This window comes from Barbatula barbatula (genome assembly GCF_947034865.1).
Source record: "Barbatula barbatula genome assembly, chromosome: 7".
Lineage (NCBI taxonomy): Eukaryota > Metazoa > Chordata > Actinopteri > Cypriniformes > Nemacheilidae > Barbatula > Barbatula barbatula.
The window spans coordinates 23,519,860-23,543,685 of NC_136770.1; the positions used below are offsets into that span (position 1 = coordinate 23,519,860).

Here is a 23,826-nt window from a genome sequence, read left to right on the forward strand (position 1 = left end):
AATACAGTTTATGCATTACGGCAGTGCATGTTTAGTTTTACCTGCGGTGTTGGAACATTGTTGGACTTAGGGCTGTCAAATGATTAATCTCGATTGATCGCATAACAAATAAAAGTTTGTTTTTACATAATGTGTATATAAATTTTGTATTTATAAACACATACACATACAATACTAATATGCACAGTACACAAACACATATATTATGAAAATAATCGCAATTAATCGCTTGAAAGTCCTAGTTAAACTGATCCCAGAGGAAATCTTCATTTCTCAATGACGCTACAGAGAACGATGCTGAAACACCTCATCTCAGATGCTTCTTTAAATGCTGTAAGAAAAAAGACATACAGATAATGACATTTAAGCGCTGGTAAATGAAACATTTAGTTTTAAAACAACTGTAAGATAATACAGATACATTTGTCATAGAATTTGCTTTTGTCTTTCCATTTAATAATATTGCAGTCTAGGTGAAACCGCCGAGAAGTTTGTGTATTTTCATTTCTAGAGGAAGTGTTCACAGTTTACATAACCACATTGTAAATCTCCGTGTACTCTTGTCTGTTCGTGTTGGGTTGAACTAGATCATTTCTAATGTCATTGTACGTTATGAGGTGCCAATGGCAGACAGGTGTTAAAACTTCTCACGGACCCTCCCTTCGAAAAAGCGAACCTTATTTTGGTGGAAGCCAAGGTTGAGTGCATAGGGAATAGCTTTAGAGTCTCTGACATGCGCGCGCACACACACGCAGCTCAAAGGATTTATTACCCTGGACAACTTGGAGGCAGCACTCAAATATCAGAAGAGGCCAGAGCACAACCTAAGAGAAGCAGAGGAACACAGATCTGTGTGCAGGTAGGGATTTTTGCTGCCTTTTTTGTACTTGGGGTTGTTTTGTTTGCCATTTCGCCCATATAGACATATAGAGCGCAATATGTCATTTCACTAGTTCGGCGTTGCAAATTGCAGGCAGAACAACCCACGCTCTGTTGAAAAAATACATTATTACCTAAGCATACACGATATATAAATAAACAAAAAACATGCAGTCATTTGGGACATTTCTACACCGGTGTGCATACAGAAATCTGAAAAGTGCATGAAGTACCCAAAGTTCTAGGAGCCTACCTTCTCACGACCCAGTGCTTTGTGTGTCTACACTTGTATGTTGTTTTTCAGTGTACTTACTGAGAATGTTGTCAAGAAAAGCCAACCCTTGGTACGCTGACCTTAGTCTGTAGTTCGACTTAATATAGCGCCTGCGAAGCTTTACAATGCAATGCTGATAACCTCAGATGTTACCTTGACTCCTAACACTAAACTTCAAAGTGATCTGCTGCTGCATTACAAACTGTCTTCCACTTTATAGACCAAGTTTATAGACAAGATTGAAATTCAACGATGTCAAGTGTATTTTGTTACAGTAGATCTCGGATAGCCTGGTGGCCTCACGAAAAAAAAAATGATTGGAGTTGGTCTCGTCTCGAGCCGTCAGTTTGTGTTTCAGGGTTTGGAATCTGTGAGATGAGAGCCGGTGGTCAGGTGGCGTGTAGTATGATCAGAACGGTTGCACAGATGTTCTAACTATAGATGGGGTATGGGATCAAATGAAGCCGTGATGGATTTTTGATCTGTGTTTGTCACGTTGTGCTTGTATAACAATGCGTATGTAATCGGTGTGTGATGTTATACATGAGTTTTCTGTCAGATAATGAAATAGATCTTCGGTGATTAATTTTTTGCATGACTTGCTCCCGTTGTAATTGAAAAAAAACCCTGAGCACCGAAACGTTACTGCAGTGGAATACGTAAGACACGGAGGAAGCAGGCAAGTACAGCTGATGTCAAAAGATCCTGCGAATCGAAATGTTTTAAGATGTCCCTGAAATGTAAGCCGTTAGAAAAAGAAAATAAACTAAATTGGCACCTCAGTCATTCTCGACGTCACAACTTTACATAAATTCAACTTTAAGGCCGCCCTCTGGATGCTACTTTCTGCTTTTATGTCGCTCACTGTAAATGTTAAGAATTGCACCGGGACGTGTGAGATCCTGGCGAGTGTATCCGAGGGGGGCCGTTTTAACTGGCTGATGTTGACAAGACAGAAGGAGAGAAGAGTTTATCACCAATCAGAGAAATGGGCTGATGGACTGAACAAAATTGGCTTTGCCTATTACCGAGGGTGATTTTCTCTCACTTAAACACCCTCTGGAATCACATCTCTTATTCTGTAAATAAAATACTGACAAGCCGGCTGATTTATATGGTGGATATTTCCTCACCTAAAACACACTGCTGCAGTGCGGGACCTCTGGGGCTTGTTGCCAGATTTTCTTAAGAGAAAAGTAGGGCCGACCGTTGTCGTCAATATTGGTGTGTGAGCACCTTAGCGTGATAAGGTTATTTTCTAAAATAATCACTGCTCGGAAATGAGACGCGCGTTTATTACATTTTTCCTTTTAAAGCATTTGCCTCGCGTAGTGCCTCTAAAACTAGTTCATTTTTGCTAACATAGAGAGGTAACTTAATTAAAGATATTTCCATGGATGGAGATGAAAAGGGCCCTCGGTGTAGCCTTGAGCAGACCTTGGAATCGCCGTTAACGTAAATGTCACCTTGCTAATGTATCGCACGGTAATGATAAGTATGCTGTTACCCACTAAGTGGCTCGCTCGCTGAACTTTACCAGTTATAGGAAATGTAAATACCCAGCACAGCCGAGGGCTTTGCCAAGGCACGAAAGCCTATAATTTGACAAATGACTGTGTCCAACTAAACATGTCAAAAGAGCAATATTGCACATGGAAGAAAAAGGTTAACGGTATGGTTTTAAACTTGAGCGTGTCATTAGACTGCTTTTCATATAGTCATGTGAAGTGGTAGTTTACTCATGCACTGTTATTATACGACCCGGCCGGCCTCTGGCACATAATTATGTTTTGAAGCATGGCTGTGCTTTCTCGCCACCATCAAAACGTTTCCTTTAATGCACCGCTTCTCTATCAGAGACACAGGATGGGAAAACGACAAGTTTAGCTAAGTGGATTTGATGATTTGTATAATATTAAAAGCAGAATGTCTTTGTTGCAAGTATTGTTTTAAAGAGAATGATGTCAATTGTGTTTTTGGGTGAACTGTGCCTTTAAGTGTAGAACGCTTAACATAGCAATGGGATGAAGTCAAGAAATGCTTATTTTTTCCTCCACAGAAGCATGTGACATTGTGATGTCTCAGGCTCAGGTTGCATGTAAACTGGAGAAGACCCGCAGCTTGGCAGGTCTAAGTGTCGGGATGTTTAGCTCAGCAGGCTTACGCGGCTCATTTTCAGAAATGAAAAGCAGCCAAGACGTGGCCAGGCCTGCTAGGGACACATTTAAACGTGTGACACCCAAGATGCAACATAAAGAGTCGTTTTGAAATGTAGATTCTGAATGTGTCTGTGTTATGTGTTCTGTAATGACACAAAAACATATTGAGTGGGTTTTCTTATAGCACCTCAAGTTGAACCCTGAAGAAAGTTATTTCAGAGGACATCAGGTGGGAATCCAACACAGCAACAAAATTGTTTATCACACAAAAGTAGCCAGAAACCTCTTTAAATTCAAATGTTGTTTTAAGCCCGTAGAAGTGTAAAATGCTGTCAAATCTCAACCTTTGCATTAAATTAACATATGCTGGGTTGTTCTAGGTTCATTTAAATGAGCGGTTAAAGAGACAGTTCACCCAAAAGTAAAAAATAATTTACTCGAAATCTATACATTTCTTTGTTCTGATGAACACAAAGATATTTGGAAGGCTGCTTGTAACCAAACCCGTCTTGGCCACTATTGACTACCATTGACAATCGTAGTCAAAAGTGTCCCAGAACTGTTTGCTTTCCTACATTCTTCAAAATATCGTATTTCTTGTTCAACAGAACCAAGAAATTTGTAAAGTTTTATATAATTATATATACTATGGTAGTCAATGGTGGGCAGGGACTGTTAGCGTGTTGTGTGTTAAGCAGAACAAAGACATTTATACAAATTTGGAAAAACTTGAGGTGAGAATCTTTGGGTGAACTGTTCCTTTAGGTTTTTTCATATTTTACCCAACCATGGGTTAAAAACAACCCAGCATTTGTTTGTGTAATTTTGAACTGCACAAGCCCAAAAATATATTCATATTTTCTTATTTTTTACTTATATCCTTAAATACGCACTTCTAAAGCTGTTCCAATTGCCGAAATTATTAACTTGACATGGGCTCAGTGGGAAAATTGGCCATTTTTTCTTCTAAATGTCTCTCAAATTTCGCTGGTGTTATACTTTTGACAGCCAATAATTTACTCTGATAAAACAAAACCACACGCCAGCCTGTGAGTGAACCTGTATTTACTGTGGTGTGTGTTGTATTTTGTTCGTCCTTGTGATGTTGGCATCTGGATCCATCTTGGCATCTGTTTCTTCTTCCAGGTGGCAGATGAATTGGTGGCAAAACACAGTCTATTTTTATATCCTAACTATACACAATATAGCAGATACATTTTAATTTAGCATTAAATTTGCATTTTTGTCTGTACGCAGCAGTATCCGACCAATTATAAAAGGCATCAATTTTTATTCACTTGTTAAAACCAAAGCTGCAAATTATTTGCATAATCCTATTGAAAGTGGCAATAATTCCGTCATAGTGTCCCTGTCATTTATGCAAGCAATGGAAACATTATCTGACAGAAATGACAAGTCAAATCATCCATAATGATGTGTGTACGCGGATGGATGACACATCCATCAGACTTCAGAATTGTGATGCCCGTAACATGTGCATTTATAGCCCATTATGTTCTGTGCAGTGTCTGTAAGAGGTCAATCATGACACTATTGTGAACGTAACGTTCTGCCATACGCCTCTTGGCCAGTTGACTGATGTTGCACAGCACGGCATTGGAAAAAATCCAGTGAATAAAATAACCTGCATCGTTCAGGTTCAGAGATGGAGAACGCCACTGATGACAAGGGAATCATCAAAGACTTTGGAAGACTGGATGATTTGAAATAAAAAACTCTGTTTTAAACATGGTGATTGTTTTAAGGGATGGCTGAAGGTGTAGAAAACTTCACAAAATGCACAGTATAAGGGGTTAAAAAACATAGAAAAGGCAGTTTGTTAAATTACAAACAATAAACAGTATTGTGAAATAATTTGTATTTTCATAACAATTTCAGTTATTCAATTTCATAGTATTTGGTTCAAAACACTTAACCTTGTCACTCAGAAATGAGCTTTTTAAAGGTCCAGTGTATGAAATTTAGCGGCATCTAGTGGTGAGGTTACGAATTGTAACCAACGCCTCACTCCACCCCTCTCCCCTCCCTTTTGAAGCACTTCGGTGGCTGACACAGAACAAAGATGTCGAAACGTTTATTATCCCGCATTTTCTCTTTACGATATTTCAACCAAATTTCCGCCAGTATCACGTATACTTCAAGAAAAGATGCGTCCCAGAACGCACTGAAATGAGCACGGGGAATAAACTGATGCCAATATTTGTACGTTGTGTATTTGAATGCTTTTTGAAGTATAGATTCTACATATAAGATCAATCGAAAGCAATCGTGCTTCACGTGAGAAGCGCTATTCCCGGGTTGATGCCTATGTATAGCATTCCAAAACGGTCACTCGTGAGGTTATGTTTTAGTTAGGATGTTGCCTTTGAAGGCATTTCCCTACATAGAGGGCTCACTAGGTTTCGGAACACAGCTAAAAATCATTTGGCGCTATGAAATATTTAAAGCACTCTCCCTCAAATGAAATATGTCTCCCCGATGGGGACGGTTAAATCCAAATATGTCAAACTCCTATATTGGTTCTCCACAAGTGCTAGTGAAGACTGACTGGATCTAATCTGTATATGTGAATGGATTTTAAAGGATGAATGACTAGTGCTGTGGCAGTTTTGCTGACTGGGCCCAAAGCCTGTCTAATGGACCATAATGCACTGCACTGTCATACTACATCACATCTCAACGGAGGGGATAACCGTCTCTCTGCTTCGCTCTTATCGGTGTGCAGGTTTTCTCAGTTTTTACATGAATTTCCCTGACAGGTAACGTACTGTAATGGTTACATTATTTACATTTACAAATGTTCATTCTTCTCCGTTTTGAAGCGCTGCCCGCTTAATCTCAATAAATGTTTTGAAGTAATTCAAACTCAACAGAATGGGCCGAAAGGAAATATTTCATCCATTATCAGATTAGAGGACTGGTAGTAATTTACGTTTTAGCTTTTTTGATACAAACAGATTTTCTAACGTAACCTTGTATTGAGCAAACATGTTGAATAAGAATGAAATAAATCTGACCCTTTGTTTTGTTTTTCTCCCACCCAGAGCAGCTTTCTGAAGTCTTGAGCCATTAGTCTACATCAAGATGTGGAAAAAAGCGAAGGTTTCGGATCCGACTGCTGCCGGGCAGGGCGGTAAGAACAATATAATTCTCCTCTCTCCCGTATAGCAGGCTGACACGGGCACCAAACCTTGTCCAAAGGCTCCATTACTGAATTACTGGAACAACAAACCCAGCCCCGTCGTACGTGAAGGAAAAGTAGAAAAGGCTCAGTGGAGAAAAAAGTTTTTTCTTATTCTCTTACGTAATTCTTTATTTTACTTTTCCAACGGTCACTTGTCTCAAGGGATGTAATGTAGTTCATCAGTTTTTATTGAATTCATTATGATTATTTGACACACTCGAAAGAACAGAGCCTCATTTATTGAAGCTCTACCACAGTAAGCCCAGCACTAAAAAGCGATGGCAGATTTTCCCGAAAAAATCTAATGACCTCCTCTCTATGGCAGAGGGAATAATATATCTGTCCCCGAGGGCCTGCGAGAGCAAGACCAGATTAAAGCAAGTGTTGAATCTAACCTAGCCGTACAAATTTATTTAAACACATGAATGAACAGGCAGCTGTAGATTGTCGTAGGTTGTGGGCTGGAAACGTGCCACGCTGCACAAGATGCAATTGAAGAGGATGCTGTAAATATGGCTTACGCAACCGGGCCTTTATTCGTGCCTTGGGTGGCTTTCATTTAGAGTGCAGAGAAACGCAAGCATTTGCCATCTTTTAGGATGCAAGGGACAAGCCATCAACCATCTCCGTTATTCCATATTGTACAGGATAGCATTTAGAGGGCCAGATTCAAGCCAGTGTGCCCCACTACTATTTCCACCGTGCTGAAGCTCTGATGTTTTATTTTCAGACTCTACCACCACCCATGAAAATTTTGTTATGTTTGATTATTTTCGTTTTTCTGACTTTTTTAAACTTTTTTTATTTTCTTTGAGGAGGGGTTCAAATAATTTAATTTTGGTGTGTCATTGAGGAATATAACACGGCTGCACAAATACTGGTAGCGACTAATCGTTTGCAGAATAAAAGTTTTTGTTTACGTAATATATGTGTTTGTGTGTGTGTACTGTGTATACTAATTATGTATATATAAATACACTCATATTTATAATTATGTATTTATAAATACATAATTATTATACACCGTATACATATATTATGTAAACAAAAACTTTTTTGTAAACGATTAGTCGCAACCAATCATTGTGCAGCCCTAGATTTCCAAATATTATTAAAGGATTTGTTCGTGCATGTGCTTTTCAGGGCATTGTCCTATATTAGATAACATTAACATATTAATATACAATTATTTGCCTGTGGTCAACTGAGGAAACATGTACAAAGAACAGAAATGTATATTTGGGATGGGATGAGGAAAATTATTATAAAACGAGGAAATTATGAGAAAAGTTTATATTAAAAGTTAATATTTTGGTAAACTATTCCCTTTACCTTAACAATTAAGATAAAAAAGGTGAGAATTTTGTATAAACAAGGAATCAAACAAAATATATGTTTTGAAATATATTTGATATTTCCCACTGACACACTGAGCCAAATATCTAAAGATCTTATTGTTTTAAATGATTTTTGAAACGTTTTATGTACTCCTCCTTTTTTAAGCAACCATGGGTGATCCTTTTTATCTGCAAAGCAAACACGTTTTGCACTTTTGTTGTTTTCCCAGTTTGTTTGTTTTCTACTGTTATCTCACATTCAATTCCCTAATGGATTGAATCAGTTTTATTGCTTTAACCTGCCCTGTCTTTTCCCTGTCCCGTGTGTCTGGTTGTGTTTGTGAGTAATTCCATGTTTGTCCATTACCATATGTACTGAAACATTTTGCCAGGATTTATTTCACGTTCTCCCTCCTTGTTTTCCCTGATCATTTGTCGCTGTTGAACTGTAATGTTGTGTCTGTACCAGGACTGGAAATTCTACCCTCGAGACGAGGTAAGGGATCTGAATGACAGCAGCCCGAACATCTGCACGCATACATTGAAAGTCAAACGTGCCATAATGCACGCCATTGTGTCTTTCATCGTGTGCATGCAAATGTTCAGATAGTTGTCATTTCCAAACACAATGAAATGAAGTAAAAACAATGTAACTTATGCATTTTCGCAAACCAGATATTTAATGCTGCAATCTGTAACTCTTTTTTTATATAAACAAAAATCTGTTTGATTTGCTTATGATAATGATTTATACATTAAGCTGTCGGATCAGATTTTCTGGAAATGCCGGTTTGATGTCATTTAACCTTAGCAAGTAACCTGCGGATTTGTTTCCGAGACGGTGATGGAGAGGCAAGTTATGGATTGCTGCTTTAAGAAAGAAATTGTTTATATTTTTTATTTCTAAATAGCCAAGTTTCAATGTGTTGGCAATAGGCATAAAACACTTGATATAAAAAAATGCTCCCAAGTGTCTGTAATTTTGACTATTTTGTCAAAAGAGAAAGTTTGAAATGTTGAAAGCTCAATAGAGATGCATGATCGCTTCCGCGTTTTGTCTCAATCCGCTCAGTTAGATCTGCCGCACGTTGCGTCCATAGGAACAATGACGTTTTCAATCAAGATGCACCTAGTCAAATTATCCAAAAACTACATCATATATCGACAACCAAAAAGTGGAAAGGCTTCAGGCTATTCGTTTCAAGCTACATCAGCAATGCGGAGCTTTAATGAAATGGGTTTACTGAAGTTTAAAAGGGTTTTTTTGTAAACATATCCTTACCTTAGCCCAATGAGAGCGGAAGTGACTTAACCGGCTGAGATTTTAGCAGACATACGTCATCACCCTGCGTGCATAGTGTCTATAATTGGGTCTTAAAATCATCAAAATGGCAACAATCGCTGTGTTCATTTTGCAACCAAAACCATGTTTTTAGTTCATTAGCTTCGTGGCTCTAAAATATGTGACAAACATTTTGAGCAAATCTTGCTTCGTGTCTTCAAACGTATTGCACGTTATGCATCAAACCACGTTTCTTTTATACGCTTCGAGGTAAAAACTATTTTAAAGTAAGATTTGTTCAGCATATTTTATGTCCGTGTGCACCTGATGTTTTTCAACACTGAACTCTGAATGTGGATTTTCTCAGGCATCAAGAGGAGATCGAAGGTTCCCGGTGTTATGATTACACAGTACATCGAGGAACTTCCCGAGGGGAAAACTACTCCCGACTTCACCCGTAAGCCCATCGCCTTAACCATTCAAGAAGGTAAGCACATTAAAACAGAATACAATACAAAGTGAGTGAAGGCACGTGCGATCAGGTGCGACAGCTGAAAGTTAATCTCATGTGTGCCGTTAACAAGCCGTGAACACATACGCAGGATTAACACGCCTGTGCTGTATGTCCAACATGGACACATTGAGCGAATTAACAGGTGATTGAGTTACCGTGTTCACTGCATGTTTTCCAGCTTTAACATGTGACCACGGTTATATATGTACCGAGGGAGCGAAACCAAATAGCATATATCCCATGTCACGCTGCTTTGAAAGGCGCAGAGCGAGTCTAGAAATGTATTCTTACTTTATGACCTTTCATGCTAAATGTTCTTTTCGTATCATTATCTTTTGACCTTGCATGCTTTCTACTTTTTAATGAGTAGAAAAGTACATATATGTCCAAACAAAAGTTTGGACGGACCTACCTTGTCTTTATTAATATAATTGTCTGTATTTAAGAAACATAATCCTACAATTAAAAAAATGAATGAAAACAAATGGGAGAATGTAAAATGGAGGTATTTTGTAATTTTTTTTAAATAACCACATTTATTACCGTTTGTATAGTTTGGACATTCTCTAATTCAATTAAGTGAGATGAATCCTGCGATGCTTTTTAGACAATATTGGAGTTTATTTCAGTTTTTAGTACTATTTTAAACTTGATTGTTTTATTTATTTGTGGATTAAGATAAATTCCTAGGCTCAATTTTACAAAAACAACTATTGAAGCATTAAATCATTGATATATGAGGAACGTGAATGTGGTCAAATGTGTCCAAAAATGTTTGAATACCTGAACGCTTTCTCGCATGTATTTAAATAAAAAGTGCAAAGTGAAATGTAAGTTATTATAGAAATAACCTCAACCCACAAAAAATATGTAGAATTAATACAAATATTCATCATCCTTATCACACATATTGTGGAAAATAAATCATGTTATATGAATAAATCTGTCATAACTTGAGTTGTCATTAAACAGGAAAGCTAGCTATTTTTAAAGCCAAAGTGGTCGGCGCTCCCACACCTACTGTAACCTGGAATAGAGCCAAAGGAGAAATGAAAGACCCGCAAAAGTTTCAGTGCAAATATGACCCATCATCCGATGAATATACTTTGGAGGTATCTTCTTCTCAACACGCTCTTCGTTCAAAGTTGAAGTATTAAGATACTTGCATTCCGCTGTGATATGACAACACCTCACTCGTTGCTTGATTTTTCCAATCGGATTATTTCTTTTTGCAGATTCCCAAAGTCACCGGTGCTGAGGCTGATACTTATAAATGCTATGCTACCAATGAATTCGGAAAGGCCGTGTGTACTGTTGTTCTCAACATCATCGAAGGTACTTTCTTCTTACATGACCTCAAAACATGACTTCATTCAATTGGATGTTATAGAGTGAATGGTTATTCCAAAATAATATCAAACCATAATGTTTTTTTATTTTTTTAGTCGGATTCAAAAAGGACAGAGAATTTAAAAAAGCTGACGTGGGTAAGATCTCCGTTATACGTGATTATCACAGCGGTTCAAGGGAATACTTTTGACAAGAAATACGGGAAACAAGAATTTATCTCCTTCTGTTTGTTATTTGCATTTTAAAGCTGCCAGCGGTGACCCTGCAGAGTTTAGAAAAAAGCTCAGAAGAGGGTGAGACATGTGTTTTGCTTAAATAAGACATTGACGGCATGTCATGAATTATGCAATTTCACTTTAGCTTTGATTCATACGGTATGTCAGATTTTCGCCCCAGTTCATTAGCCCTTTTCATATTACAGACCTCATAACATTCCTTTAAGAATTTATTTCTTTCATATGATGACATATCTGTTTAAACAGGAAACCATTATTTATTGAAAAGGCTCCTACAGTTAGTTTGCAATATCTTTAAGCTTTAAAATAAGACTTTAGTTGTGTCAGGGACACAATACCTTGAATACCTTGTTTGGTATTGGGGGACGGACATTCACATTCTAGAGGTTATCCGATCGGACCAATATTAGCACCTAATGTACTATCGCTCTTTTATGACATGTCGCTTATTGCTCCCCGAACTCTTTGTAAGTCGCTTTGGATAAAAGCGTCTGCTAAATGACAATATAAATGTAAATGTAAAATGCAAGAGCAAGATGAGTCATAGTTTTTTTTCATGCATCAGAGAATGTCAACCAACATACACTTGGCCTAAGACAAAGCTCATATGCATTAACTTAAAATGTCGGTCATGCTAATGAAATTAGGTGCTATCTTGTGGCCTGACGCTTATATTTTTCAACTTAATGTTACTAAAGCGCTGGCAAAAAAGTTGAAGAGAAGAAAGAAGGTGACATTGACGAAGCAGTATGGGAATTGTTGCTGAGCGCCGAGAAGAAAGATTACGAGCAAATTTGCTCCGAGTACGGCATCAAGGATTTCCGTGGGCTGCTGAAGAAACTGGTGGAGATGAAGAAGGAGAGAGAGGAGGAGCAGGCACAGGTAAAAAGGTTTCTCTGGAAAAGAAAATGGCTTCACATTTTGGCCACTCTGGACATACATTTTTTGTTTGTTTCCTTGGTTTAGTTCATCCAACATCTGAGTAATCTGAAACCCATTGAGGTGAAGAGCGAAGGTGCTGCCACCTTTGAACTGGAAATGGAACTTAAAGACCCCAACAGTCGCATTTTCCTTTACAAGGTGAGAACAGTGAAACAGTCATCGGGGATTTGACAGTCACAAAAAGGATCCGATTCATTTTCTCTTCACATTCTTTGTTTAGGATGGTGTAATGATTCCATTCAGCAAAGACATTGAGAGTGACATGAAGCACGGTTTGAAGCAAGTTGGCAAAAAATACATCTTCACTGTTTCAAATCTCAATCCTGAAGATGCCGGAATATATCAAGTGGATGTTGAGGGCGTCAATGTCTTTTCAACAGATTTCAAGAGTAAGTTTCATTGCCAGACTCTATTTTAGGCTTTAATATTACATTAGATATGAGTATGTGTCAGTAAACTGCATATTGTCATACAGAAGACTTACCACAGTTCTGTCTCTTCTTATTCAATCCGCAGTTGCTCCTGTGGACTTTGCACTGAAGATTCAAGAGGTGAAGGCCCAAGAGAGAGAAGACGCCCTCTTTGAGTGTGTCCTGACTCAGCCTCTGAATCAGATTGTTTGGACCCTAAAAAACTCCCCGCTGACCAACAGTGAGAAATATGAAATTACTGTTTCAGAGGATAAACTTATCCACGGTTTAAAAATCATTGATTGTATGCCTCTTGACGCGGGAATCTACGCTGCCATAGCTGGAATAAAGTCCAGCAGTGCTTGGCTTATTGTAGAAGGTATGTAGAAGAAAATTGCAAAGTTCACAGCATAATTAAAGTGCTATAATTAAAGTTGAATTTCCTTAATCTAATCAGTTTGTAAAATCTTGTCCACTTCAGCTGACAAAGATCCTGCACTGAAGGGCAAGAAGAAAGCCCGTAAGACCACTCAGGCAGGTGGCGGTGGAGCCGATTTGGAAAAGATTGCTGCCGAGCAGGCGGAGAGGCACAAAAAGGAGATGGCAGAAGCGATGGAGGGTGCTAAGAAAGCTCAGGCTGAACGTGAAGAGGCAGCAGCCGAAGAAAGAGCCAGAGCGGCGGCCGAAGCTGAGGCAGCTAATGTGGCTGCCCGGGCGTCTGCGGCAGCCGCTGCTAAAGCTGCAGAAGATGCCCTTAAAGCAGCTAAAGCCAAGGGAATGTCTGCAGCAGAAGCTAAAGCTGCAGCTGATAAAGCGGCGCTGGCTGCGGCCGCTAAAGCCAATGCGCAAGCTGAGGAGGAAGCAAGAAAGGCAGCAGAGCTTAAGGCCCGTAGTAATGGCCTGAGTGCGGAGGAGGCGGCTGCGGCCGGAGCAATGGCGGCTGCTGCGATGGCTGCAGGCCTTGCAGTGGCTAAAGCTGGAAACGCAGGGGGTGTCAGTGGTCCTGGTGGTGTCGTTGGTCCTGGTGGTGTCGGTGGTCCTGGTGGTGTCGGTGGTCCTGGGGGTGTCGGTGGTCCTGGCGGTGTCGGTGGTCCTGGCGGTGTCGTTGGTCCTGGCAGTGTTGGTGGCCTTGGCAGTGGCCCTGGAAGAGCTGATGGGACTAAAGGAGCTACAGGAGCAGGAGGTTCTGTCGGTGCTGGTGGGGCTGGAGGTGCCGGTGGAGCTGGAGGTGCCGGTGGAGCTGGAGGTGCCGGTGGAGCTGGAGATGCCGGTGGAGCTGGAGGGCAGGGAGTTGCCGGTGGAGCTGGTGGTGCAGGAGACGCTGGAGGAGCCGGTGGGGCTGCAGGTGCTGGTGCCGGTGGGGCAGGAGGTGCCGGAGCTGGTGGTTCAGGAGGGGAAGGTGGTGATGGAGCTGGAGGTGACGGAGGTGAAGGTGGAGACAAAAAGCGCCAGAGAACAGGACCTCTCGTGCCTGAGACTGTCATAGGTAAGGATTCGTTACACGAAGGGGCCTGAAACTTTCTTGCCACCCATGTTCCTTCTCTGTTTAGAATGATGGATTCAGAAAAAGGGTTCAAACTAAAAGGGTTGTTTCCATCTCTTATTTTAAAAACAACACGCTGGTTATGGTTCTCCTAGAATACAGTTTAACAAGGAAACATTCTTTACAACAATTATTTTAGAGTAAGAGAGCTGTTTAGTGATGTCATCTTGAAAGCCAATTGTAAGCAGCGTACATTTTCAAAGAAAACATTTGTTTCAGAATTCCCATTTGAAGGATGACTGTGTGTATATTAAATTGCAGAACAAAACAAGCATGTCTTCAAATAACAATGACCCTAGACCTTGTGTTACTTATGAAAAGAAAACCTATTTTCTGAAAACCTATTCAAAAGTCTGAATGGCTCGAAATGACTTTCTGAGATTCTTTAAACAGCTCTATTGCTTGCAAATAACAAAAAATTATATCATCTAAGGTAAATAAAGTACTGCATTGTGGTGCAGCTCCCTATAAAATCAGCATCTAAAATAATATTTATCCCTTTAAATACATTCTATCATCTGTAAAGCAGCGGTTTTGTAGCTTTCGCTAATAAGCTGATACAGTGTTACAGTAAGCTTACAATAATCATAATAAGCCAGAAAACAGGGGTACAAGAAGAAATGGGACACAAACACATACAAACAATCACAGGCGTTGCACATCATGTTGATTAATTTACAGTCTACATCAAAAATCATGATAGGAAACTCAAACACACCCAACGCAGTTTCTGATGCGAGCGTGGACGGGGACGCTGAGGTCATCACTCGAGTCAGACAGGGCTCGCTGTTACCAGACACTGTCATTGGTAAGCGTGTGGGTTAAACGCACTAAAACGGCATGAAGTGAAAAATTTAAACTATAAAGTGACACTAAAGCAAAATTAGCGTGTTTTTTTAAACATGGATAGCAATCATTTGAGTTTTTACATTAATATTTTTTTTACGAATTAAAGATTTTAAGTGATATTAACAACATATTAAATATATTGTATGTAATCCAACACTGAGTGTTAGGCATGATTATTAATAATCAGAGTGGTGATGAAGATTTTTTTATTAATAATAATAATAATTTGTAACGATAGATTATAATGAAGTAATGTGTTTAACATAGGGAGAGAAATGCTATCGCAAAATTTTATACTGTAAATTTCAATAAATTGCTCAGGGAATTCTTTTCCAAAATGTTTACATAATATCAGAGAAAATACACATTTTCTAAACGGATATTGCTGTAAACATGCTACTTGTGTTTGGTGTTCAAACACTTTGTTTGTCTGTTGATTTTCTCTGTTTGTTTGTTTGTTTGTTTGTGTGTTTATCATGGTCCTGTATGATGTTGGTTTGTTATTGTTTTTCAGTGTGTCAACATTCAGACACTCAACAGCTCCACTTCAAAGCTCAAAATATAAAAATATAAAATAACATTGATATCTAGGGCTGTCACCATTTTTAAATAAATGTCTCATTACAATTATTTGATATATTGCAATTATTTCTGATAACCGCAATTATTGTAAATCCTCTCGAAAACAAGAGTGATCTGCAGCATTTTACATCCTCCGTGCACTCACTGTTACGTTCCAATGACATTTCTTCATCATTTGAGTTTGATCAGATTTGTCTTTTTTTGTGTTTGAGTTTTATTCATTCATTGTCAGCCAAATTTCATAATCGTGACAGCCCTATTGACATCTTGATAGCAATATTAACCATCATCATTTCTCACAGAAATTCTTGCACACATACCAAAATATAAAAAATAGGAGCACAATTTGTGTGTAATATGTCTACTGTGACTGTATTGAAGATGTCTGACACTGTTGTTTGTTTCTGTTGTTCTGATGAATTTTGTTATATTGTCAATCTTCTTTTTGATTGGTGCTATTTGTTTGTTAGTTCTTTTTTCTTGTATTCTTTGTTCCCTCTTCATTCTTTTCATAAAAAATGCTCTTCACCGACTCACGGTGTGATTGAAGGTGGAAGTAATCCATCAGATAAAGGAACCGGCAAGCCTTCCGAGTCCGGCAAGAAGTCAGGTTCCGCAAAGTCACCCGGTTCTGGAGATCCATCAGGTTCTGGTAGCCCATCGGATTCGGGAACCCCGTCGGGTTCTGACAACGCTTCAGGTTCCGGGACCCCGTCGGGTTCCGGTAACGCTTCGGGTTCTGGGGATCCACCAGGTCCCGGAAAGCCTCCAGGCTCAGGGGGTCCATCTGATGGCAGCGGCGGGGAAGCTGCAGAAGACGACAAAGGGACTGAAGATGATAAAGAGTCAGGTGATGCTGGAAAGAAGGGTCGCTCAAAGCAAGGTTCACAGGTTCCAGAGACGGTTGTTGGTAAGAGGCGGTTGATTTTTTGTTATTTTGACAGTTGCATGAATGCAATGTGATCAAAGTCATTTGGTACAGAAATGACTTTGCCAGCGATTTGAGGGTTTTGGAATAACTGTGTGATGTACCGCTGGGTTTAATTTATATAATGAAAAACTATTTAAACAAAGTTAATCAAACACCATTTTCCTTTTTATTACTTTCAATAACAAACTTGTAGTTAGACTCCTAGTTCTGCATCACAGTGATGACCATTTTTGCACATTCTTCAAAAGAAATTGTTCAGTGTTATCGCACAAACTGTTTGCACAGGCACATCGAGTTTAAACATTTAGCGCAATGGATGACCTGACAGCCTTATTTAGATAATGTGTGTCTTTGTGCAGACAAAGTTAATTGGTTAATAGTAGGTCACATATTTACAATTGGTGTTTGATAACTTGTTCATAAAATAATGAAATCATTCACACTTAATTTTTCTAATATCAGAAAGTCTGAAGAGCTTCAAACTGTTAAAAAATGCGCAATTTCGAGATTCAACACCATACTCAACCTGTCTGCAATATAACACATATTTCTTACACCTTGTTTGTGTGCGTCTGGTGTTTGTGCGTATACACGCTTGTGTTGTCCTCACTGTGCTCGGCTTGTGTTACTAAGAGCCAGTCATTCAACAACAAAGTCTTGATTGCGATCGCCTTAAATCTTGTCTTACACGTGAGGACCAAGAGAAGATTTTCATGCATCTCACACCTAAAGACCTGAAGATGTTCCAGGCCAAGACTTTACAGCAGGATTATTAGGACCAACTGTTTTCCACAAGAAGAAATTTCACTCAACATTTATGTCATGCACAGTTCAACACAAGAACATGTTCAGTTTGGTTGATACCCAGAAAACAAATGATGCTCAATGACAATCAGAAAATTTGCACTCGGATGATATTAGGCTGTCCTTAGACAAGTAGAATGTAAAACACCGCTCAGGTTTCTATTGGTATGTCCCTATTGGTAAAGCTCATGATTAGTTTAATTGTCCGCTTACCTAAACCAAACAACTTGACATGGATTTTAAGAAGATTGATTCAAAGTCAACACTGAAGACGATTGTAAGGCTGTACTAAGACACTTCACGTTTCACAAATTGCAATTTATATCTTCTTGGTTAAAAATAAAGAGTAATTGAGCAAGTACATAAATATTATCCTGATTTGCAACGGTAAGTTTATAATTATGATTGAAACCGTCATGTACAATTTTGCATTAAATGTTAAATTGAAGTCATTTGACTGCCACCTACATAAAAACTTTTAACTTGCAATTATATGGTTCAAACAGAGAGGGCGATAGAGACGTTGTGGAATTCAGCTTTGCATTCCCGCCGTGTAACACTTTACATGCTAAAATCCATTTGATTTGCAAATTTCATTGTCAGTTTTGGCCTCAAGTGTGTTTTTAAATGATAATCTTGTGTATGAATCACGTGCAGATCCCGGTGTGCATTTTGCCACCGGCCTGGTTGACTGTAAAGCTATTGTAGGAGAAGCGGCTGAACTGGTCTGCAAACTTAGCAGTGCTGAGGCAAAGGGCACCTGGTACAAAGATGGCACTGAGGTACCAACCACATACACACATATAGACTGTATTTATGAGTCAAGGATGAAGAAAGGCGTGCACGACGATTCATACAAATAGAAAGCTTTAAAAAAGGTCTAGACACATGATATAGAGATGTTATCTTGGGTTTTTGCTTCATACATTTTTCGAAAAAACGCTGTCTTTAATGGCTTTAGAAATGAATTCCATACACCTGAAAAAAAGTCTTAGACATTCAACTAATATTATTAATACAATGACAAGAAAATCCATTTTACTACCATAGCTTTCAAAAATATTTTGTTGTATAGATGGATATGATCAAATCTATTTATTAATAATATTTTATGTTTTTAATTTGCTAAATATTTATTAAATATTTTAATTAAATTTAACTTTTATTTTTAATTAAATATTTATATATATATATTTGTATAGTTTGTATATTATATTATTTTGTGATGTAATGTATTATCATGACCATCTTTATGTAATCCATAATCTGGATTTTTTTTCTAATTCTCTCCAGATTACTGACACCACTGAAGGCATGACCATCAGCCAAGACAATGTCAGTCATAAACTGAAAATTCACAAAGTCACAGAAGAATATTCCGGAAAATACAAATTTGAGGCTGATGGGCGCAAAACTGAATGTTCAATTGTGGTTGAAGGTGTGTTTTCCAATTCCAGTTCAGTTTGCATGAATGTTCTGCAGGTCACGGTTGTTCATTTTCAAATTGTTCTTGTTTAGATCCACCAAGATTAACTGCTGATGATAGTAAAGAATTCGCCAAGCCTATTGTGGTGAAACATAATCATAAAGCGGCCTTCAAAATGTCATTTGTTGGCCGTGAGCCATGCAAAATTCAGTGGTACAAAGACGGCGAGGAGCTTATTCAAGACAACAACTGCAAGATTGAGATTTTGGAGGGTCAGAGCCATCTGCTTCTTAACAAACTACAGCGTAAAGACACCGGGGAGATTAAGATCAAAATCAAAAATGAGTTTGGCACTGTGGAAGCAATTTCTAATTTAGTTGTGCTCGGTAAGTAAAAACCAATTATCCACAAATAACCAAATAGCAATTGTAGGTTTTTTTGGTAAACAATTGTCATACTTTTTGTCATTAAATGACTTTAGATAAGCCTACCCCTCCACTTGGACCTCTGGAGATCATTGAGGCATCTTCCAACTGCATCGAGGTCAAATGGAGACCTCCAAAAGATGACGGCGGATGTCTGATTAAACATTACATACTTGAGCGCAATCAAATCGGGCGCAACACGTGGAAGAAAATAGGCCAGATTCCACCTGAAGCCCACTACAAAGACAATGACGTCGACCACGGCAGGAGATACTGCTACCGCATCAGAGCCCAGACTGAAGAGGGCACCAGTGAGCTGATGGAGACAGAAGATGTTCAGGCTGGCACTAAAGGTGATTTGCATAAAATATTTACTCACTCAACCGTTGTGCTGCACCCCAGATGTGTCCCAGTTAAAAATCTAAATGATGTCTTGCTTTACAGCGTATCCCGGCTCGCTGTCTGCTCCCAAAATAGTCAGTGCCTTCAAGGATTGCATTAACCTGACGTGGACTGCTCCATCCAACACCGGAGGAACTAATATTTTGGGTTATAACTTGGAGAAACGCAAGAAGGGAAGCAACCTGTGGGGTCAGGTCAATCCTCAGGGGGAGCTTATCCAAGGTTTGTAAAGTATCCCATGTTTTATTTACATTTATGCATTTGGCAGACGCTTCTATCCAAAGCTACTTGATCGCACAAAGGGATTGATCGCACAACCTTGAGTTGTTAACGCAATGCTCTTACCACTGGGCTACAGGAAAGCTTTTTTTATAGAGTTTTATAGTTTAGATCGGGTGCACGGTTTTGTCCATGGTTTCTATTTAATTGCATTCCGGACAACATTTTACAAAAGTACGAATGTTAAAATCGTACATCGCACACCCGGCTTTATTTCAAACTACCATTTAATTTAAACTTTCTCTCAATTACCATCCGCAGCAAAGAAATACGCAGCCATAGATGTAGTTGAAGGAATGGAGTATGAATTCCGTGTGTCTGCCGTCAACATATCAGGAGCTGGAGAACCAAGCGTTCCCTCAGAATTTGTATTTGCCAGAGATCCTAAAAGTAAGTTACTGCATTTCTCAGATATAGAAACTTGGTTTGACCATATTTTCTGGAAATCCTCACGCAGACGCTCTCTGTTTCCTCATTAGAACCTCCCGGTAAGGTCATTGATCTTAAAGTGACAGATTCCACCAACACCACCCTGTCCTTATCTTGGACTACACCAAAAGAGGAGGCAGGTGTGAAGGACGAAGCCAAAGGGTACTTTGTCGATATCAGGCCTGCTGAGAACCCTGATTGGGAGCGATGCAACACGAACGCTGTCATCATGACCTCCTACACTGTGAAGGGAATGAAATCGATGGGCATGTATTGGGTAAGAGTGGTTGCCACCAATGAAGGTGGAGAAGGTGAACCACAAGAGCTAAACAACTACGTCTTGGCAATGCCCCCTCCAGGTGAGTAGTTGACAACGAGGGTTTTTTTACACTTAAAATTGAAAACTCAGAGTCCTTTCTACCCTGGGTAAACTGGGTTAAGTAACCTTAATTCTTAACCTTAAAGTAACATCCACCTCTCAATCCCTGCGCTTATTGTTTATTTTAGTGAGACCAAGATTCACGGACGCTAAGATAAAGAGCTTCATGGTGGTCAGAGCTGGAAATTCACTACGATTCAACATGAGCTTCGAGGTATAGAGCAATACTAAAACCAAGCCCATGTGTCTTGTTTCTACACTGATGTATTGTTATATTTTTGTAGGCATCTCCATGGCCCGATGTCACCTGGCTTAAAGACGGAAGTCCAGTGTCTAAACGGGTCACTGTCAGCAATGCTGAGGGAGGATCTCAGATCCTGATTCCATCTGCAGAACGCGCCGATTCAGGAATCTATTCCATTTTAGTCAAGAACGTCGTGGGACAGGAGACCTTCAGTACTGAGATTAGAGTCACAGGTAAAATGAGGGAATTAGTGTCTCGACTGTGGACGCTCAATAGTTCAAACAAACAATATACACTTGCTATGTAGAACAATTTAGAAGTAATAACTTTGTCAACTGCCAGTTCTGGTAATGAAGTACCGGTTTGTTTTGATGCAGATGAACCGAAGCCAGCCGGGCCCGTGGAGCTGGATGAGAACGTGCCGGGCACTGTGACTGTTTCCTGGGAATCGTCACCAGACGAGAAGCGCGATGATCGCCTGCATTACATGGTGACCAAGAGAGACTCCAGCAAGAGGACCTGGCACACAGTAGCAGACCAGATTTTCAACAACCGTTTCACCGTCTGTAACATCATGCCAGGGAGAGAATACCAGTTCCGCGTCTACTCCAAAAACGATATTGGCCTGTCTGCTCCATCTGAGTCACCCAAGTGGCTCATCACATGCAAGAAAGGTTTGTCATTATAGTTTTGTTTGCAGCTTATTGTAGTTATATTAATATTTTGAATGTGCTTTTATTTTTATATGTTTCGTTTTTAATGTAAATTTTGTTTCAAAAATCAATCGCATCCTAAGTAAAGGTTTATGTTTACATAATGTATGTCTGTTCATTGTGCATATTTGTTTTGTATTTACAGACACTAGACATTTATATATTTAGGAAATATTTCCATGTACTGTATAATATAATTTAAATGCTGTAAAAAATTATTCTTTATTTCTTACATGTTTTTATAATACAAAACGTAATAGACATACGTATATTATTTTAAACACAAAGTTTTATTCTGGATGCGAATCATCGCGTTAAATCATTGAACAGCCCTAGTTGATATATACAAGTCCGCTTAAAATTATTTCACTTTATTCCGAAGTCCACATTTTCTGACATTATAGGCCAATATTTGATTTGATTTCCGTAAACAGAAATGTTTGAATTGTTTTTATTTTAGTAAACTATAACAAACTTTATAGTAGTCAAAAAATATAGTAGTATTACGCATATTACTAAATACTAAAACTAAAATCTGATGAAATTTTGCCAAAACCCACAATGTCAACATCCATTTCCCTTCCAATTTTGCATTTAACTTGCATAGGCACAAGTTGAAAACCACTGTCTCGCTCTTACAGATGTTTTCCTGTTTACTCTAGAACACCCTGCTTGCACATGCAGCTAACCTCAGGGTTCTTACAACCCCATACGTAGTGTGTTATACATCCACATCTCCATTCCCCTAACGTCTGAAGAATGCCTTACAAATCCATCTGGTTCATCTCTTGCAGAAAAATTCAAGCTGAACATCCCGGAGTCTAAGACATGCAATTTGGAAAGGCCTCCGAAGTTCATGGTCCCGCTGAAGATCCACACGGCCCCGCAAGGCTACGAGTGCTACATGACCTGTGCCGTGAGGAGCAACCCTACGCCCCACATCACCTGGTACCGCGACAACGTCAGTATCAACACCAACACCAACTACCTCATCACTAACACCTGCGGAGTTTGTTCCCTGCTCATCCTCAGAGTCGGACCCAAAGACATGGGAGAGTACAAAATCACCGCTGAGAACCCGTTAGGAAGAGCCGAATGCTCTACCAAACTCAACGTCAGAGGTAAGACTTTAAAACATGTATTCTACTCACTCACTTGCTAAACGACTTAGCTTCTTTTAAGCAGGGTATGATCATTATTGCAAATTTGCCCAAAACAAGTCGAAAATTGCATAGTACTGTAAAGGCCCCATCAATGCACGGCTAACAGTTTAGCTGAACTAAAAATATAAGTCAAGTTATTAATTTAGTTAAAATCTCTAGATATACATTTAAAAATATGCCTGTGTCATCCAACTATGATTTTCTTTGTTTTTCAGAATAAAAGCACAACATGATGAGGTTGTCAAGACTGCTGTTTTCACTGGTTTTTGGGCTCTTTGTAGAAGTACAGTGTTAAATACCTTTTTGGGAGACTAGTATATTTTTATGGCACATGGGAATTGGCCTACACCATGGCCTTTTTACATTTAGATTTAATGCATTTGGCAAATTATTTTGGCGTAGAGTGCCTTACAGGGCATTTCATCACTTACACAAGAACTGCATGTGAAAGTTTGTGTGTCATTATACAGTTCATAGCACAAAAATCTGACAGTCATGTTTTACAGAAAAAGAAATATAGTCCTGCGCTTGTGCTGTGGCTGATAGATAACAGCATGTTCTCAATTCAGTTTGACAAAAATTTCATTTGAACCCTGTTACGATTTCAGGATTTTACTGTCAAATTGTATTTATTTATTTATTTATTTGTCCTTTGGTTATTCTTCTCAGCATGCACTAGAGTATAGGGAAAAGAATTGTACTGTTGGATATTTCTTCGCCTCTTTTTTCTGGTTCTTTCTTGGCCTGAAATGCTACAGTGTAAAGGAAACACAAGAGCCTTCTGCAAATATTCAGATTTGCATCATCACACAAATGGTTTGGTTAAAATAAAGTATACTTCAAACATCATGGTGGATATTGGTCTTTAAATAATCCACATACTGTATGTACAAACTGTCACTGTAATTGCCGAGTTATTTATCTTCTCATGTCTGATGAACACCATTAATCTGCTTATTAAAGGACAACAAGCAAGGATTTTATTATTTATCCTTTACCTGAGATCCTCATCTATACCATACAGAAAATGAAATGGCTAAAATAAATATTTTGGTTGCGTTCATGAAAT

At 39.0% G+C, this 23,826-nt stretch overlaps 1 protein-coding gene across 1 annotated transcript; it reads left to right on the forward strand.

The window, feature by feature from the left end:
* The first annotated feature begins 791 nt into the window (after positions 1-791).
* igfn1.1 (immunoglobulin like and fibronectin type III domain containing 1, tandem duplicate 1) lies at positions 792-23,822 on the forward strand. Its single transcript, XM_079461329.1, has 26 exons — positions 792-859; positions 6,378-6,466; positions 8,324-8,350; positions 9,504-9,623; positions 10,623-10,762; positions 10,886-10,985; positions 11,096-11,137; positions 11,248-11,293; positions 11,935-12,118; positions 12,203-12,316; positions 12,399-12,567; positions 12,695-12,967; positions 13,070-14,074; positions 16,113-16,472; positions 17,955-18,079; positions 18,591-18,735; positions 18,816-19,109; positions 19,205-19,501; positions 19,593-19,772; positions 20,091-20,219; positions 20,309-20,617; positions 20,766-20,851; positions 20,922-21,114; positions 21,259-21,555; positions 22,389-22,715; positions 22,973-23,822. Exons 2-26 carry the CDS (start codon positions 6,418-6,420, stop codon positions 22,975-22,977), a joined length of 5,016 nt encoding a protein of 1,671 aa, XP_079317455.1. The 5' UTR covers positions 792-859; positions 6,378-6,417; the 3' UTR covers positions 22,978-23,822.
* Positions 23,823-23,826: the final 4 nt, after the last annotated feature.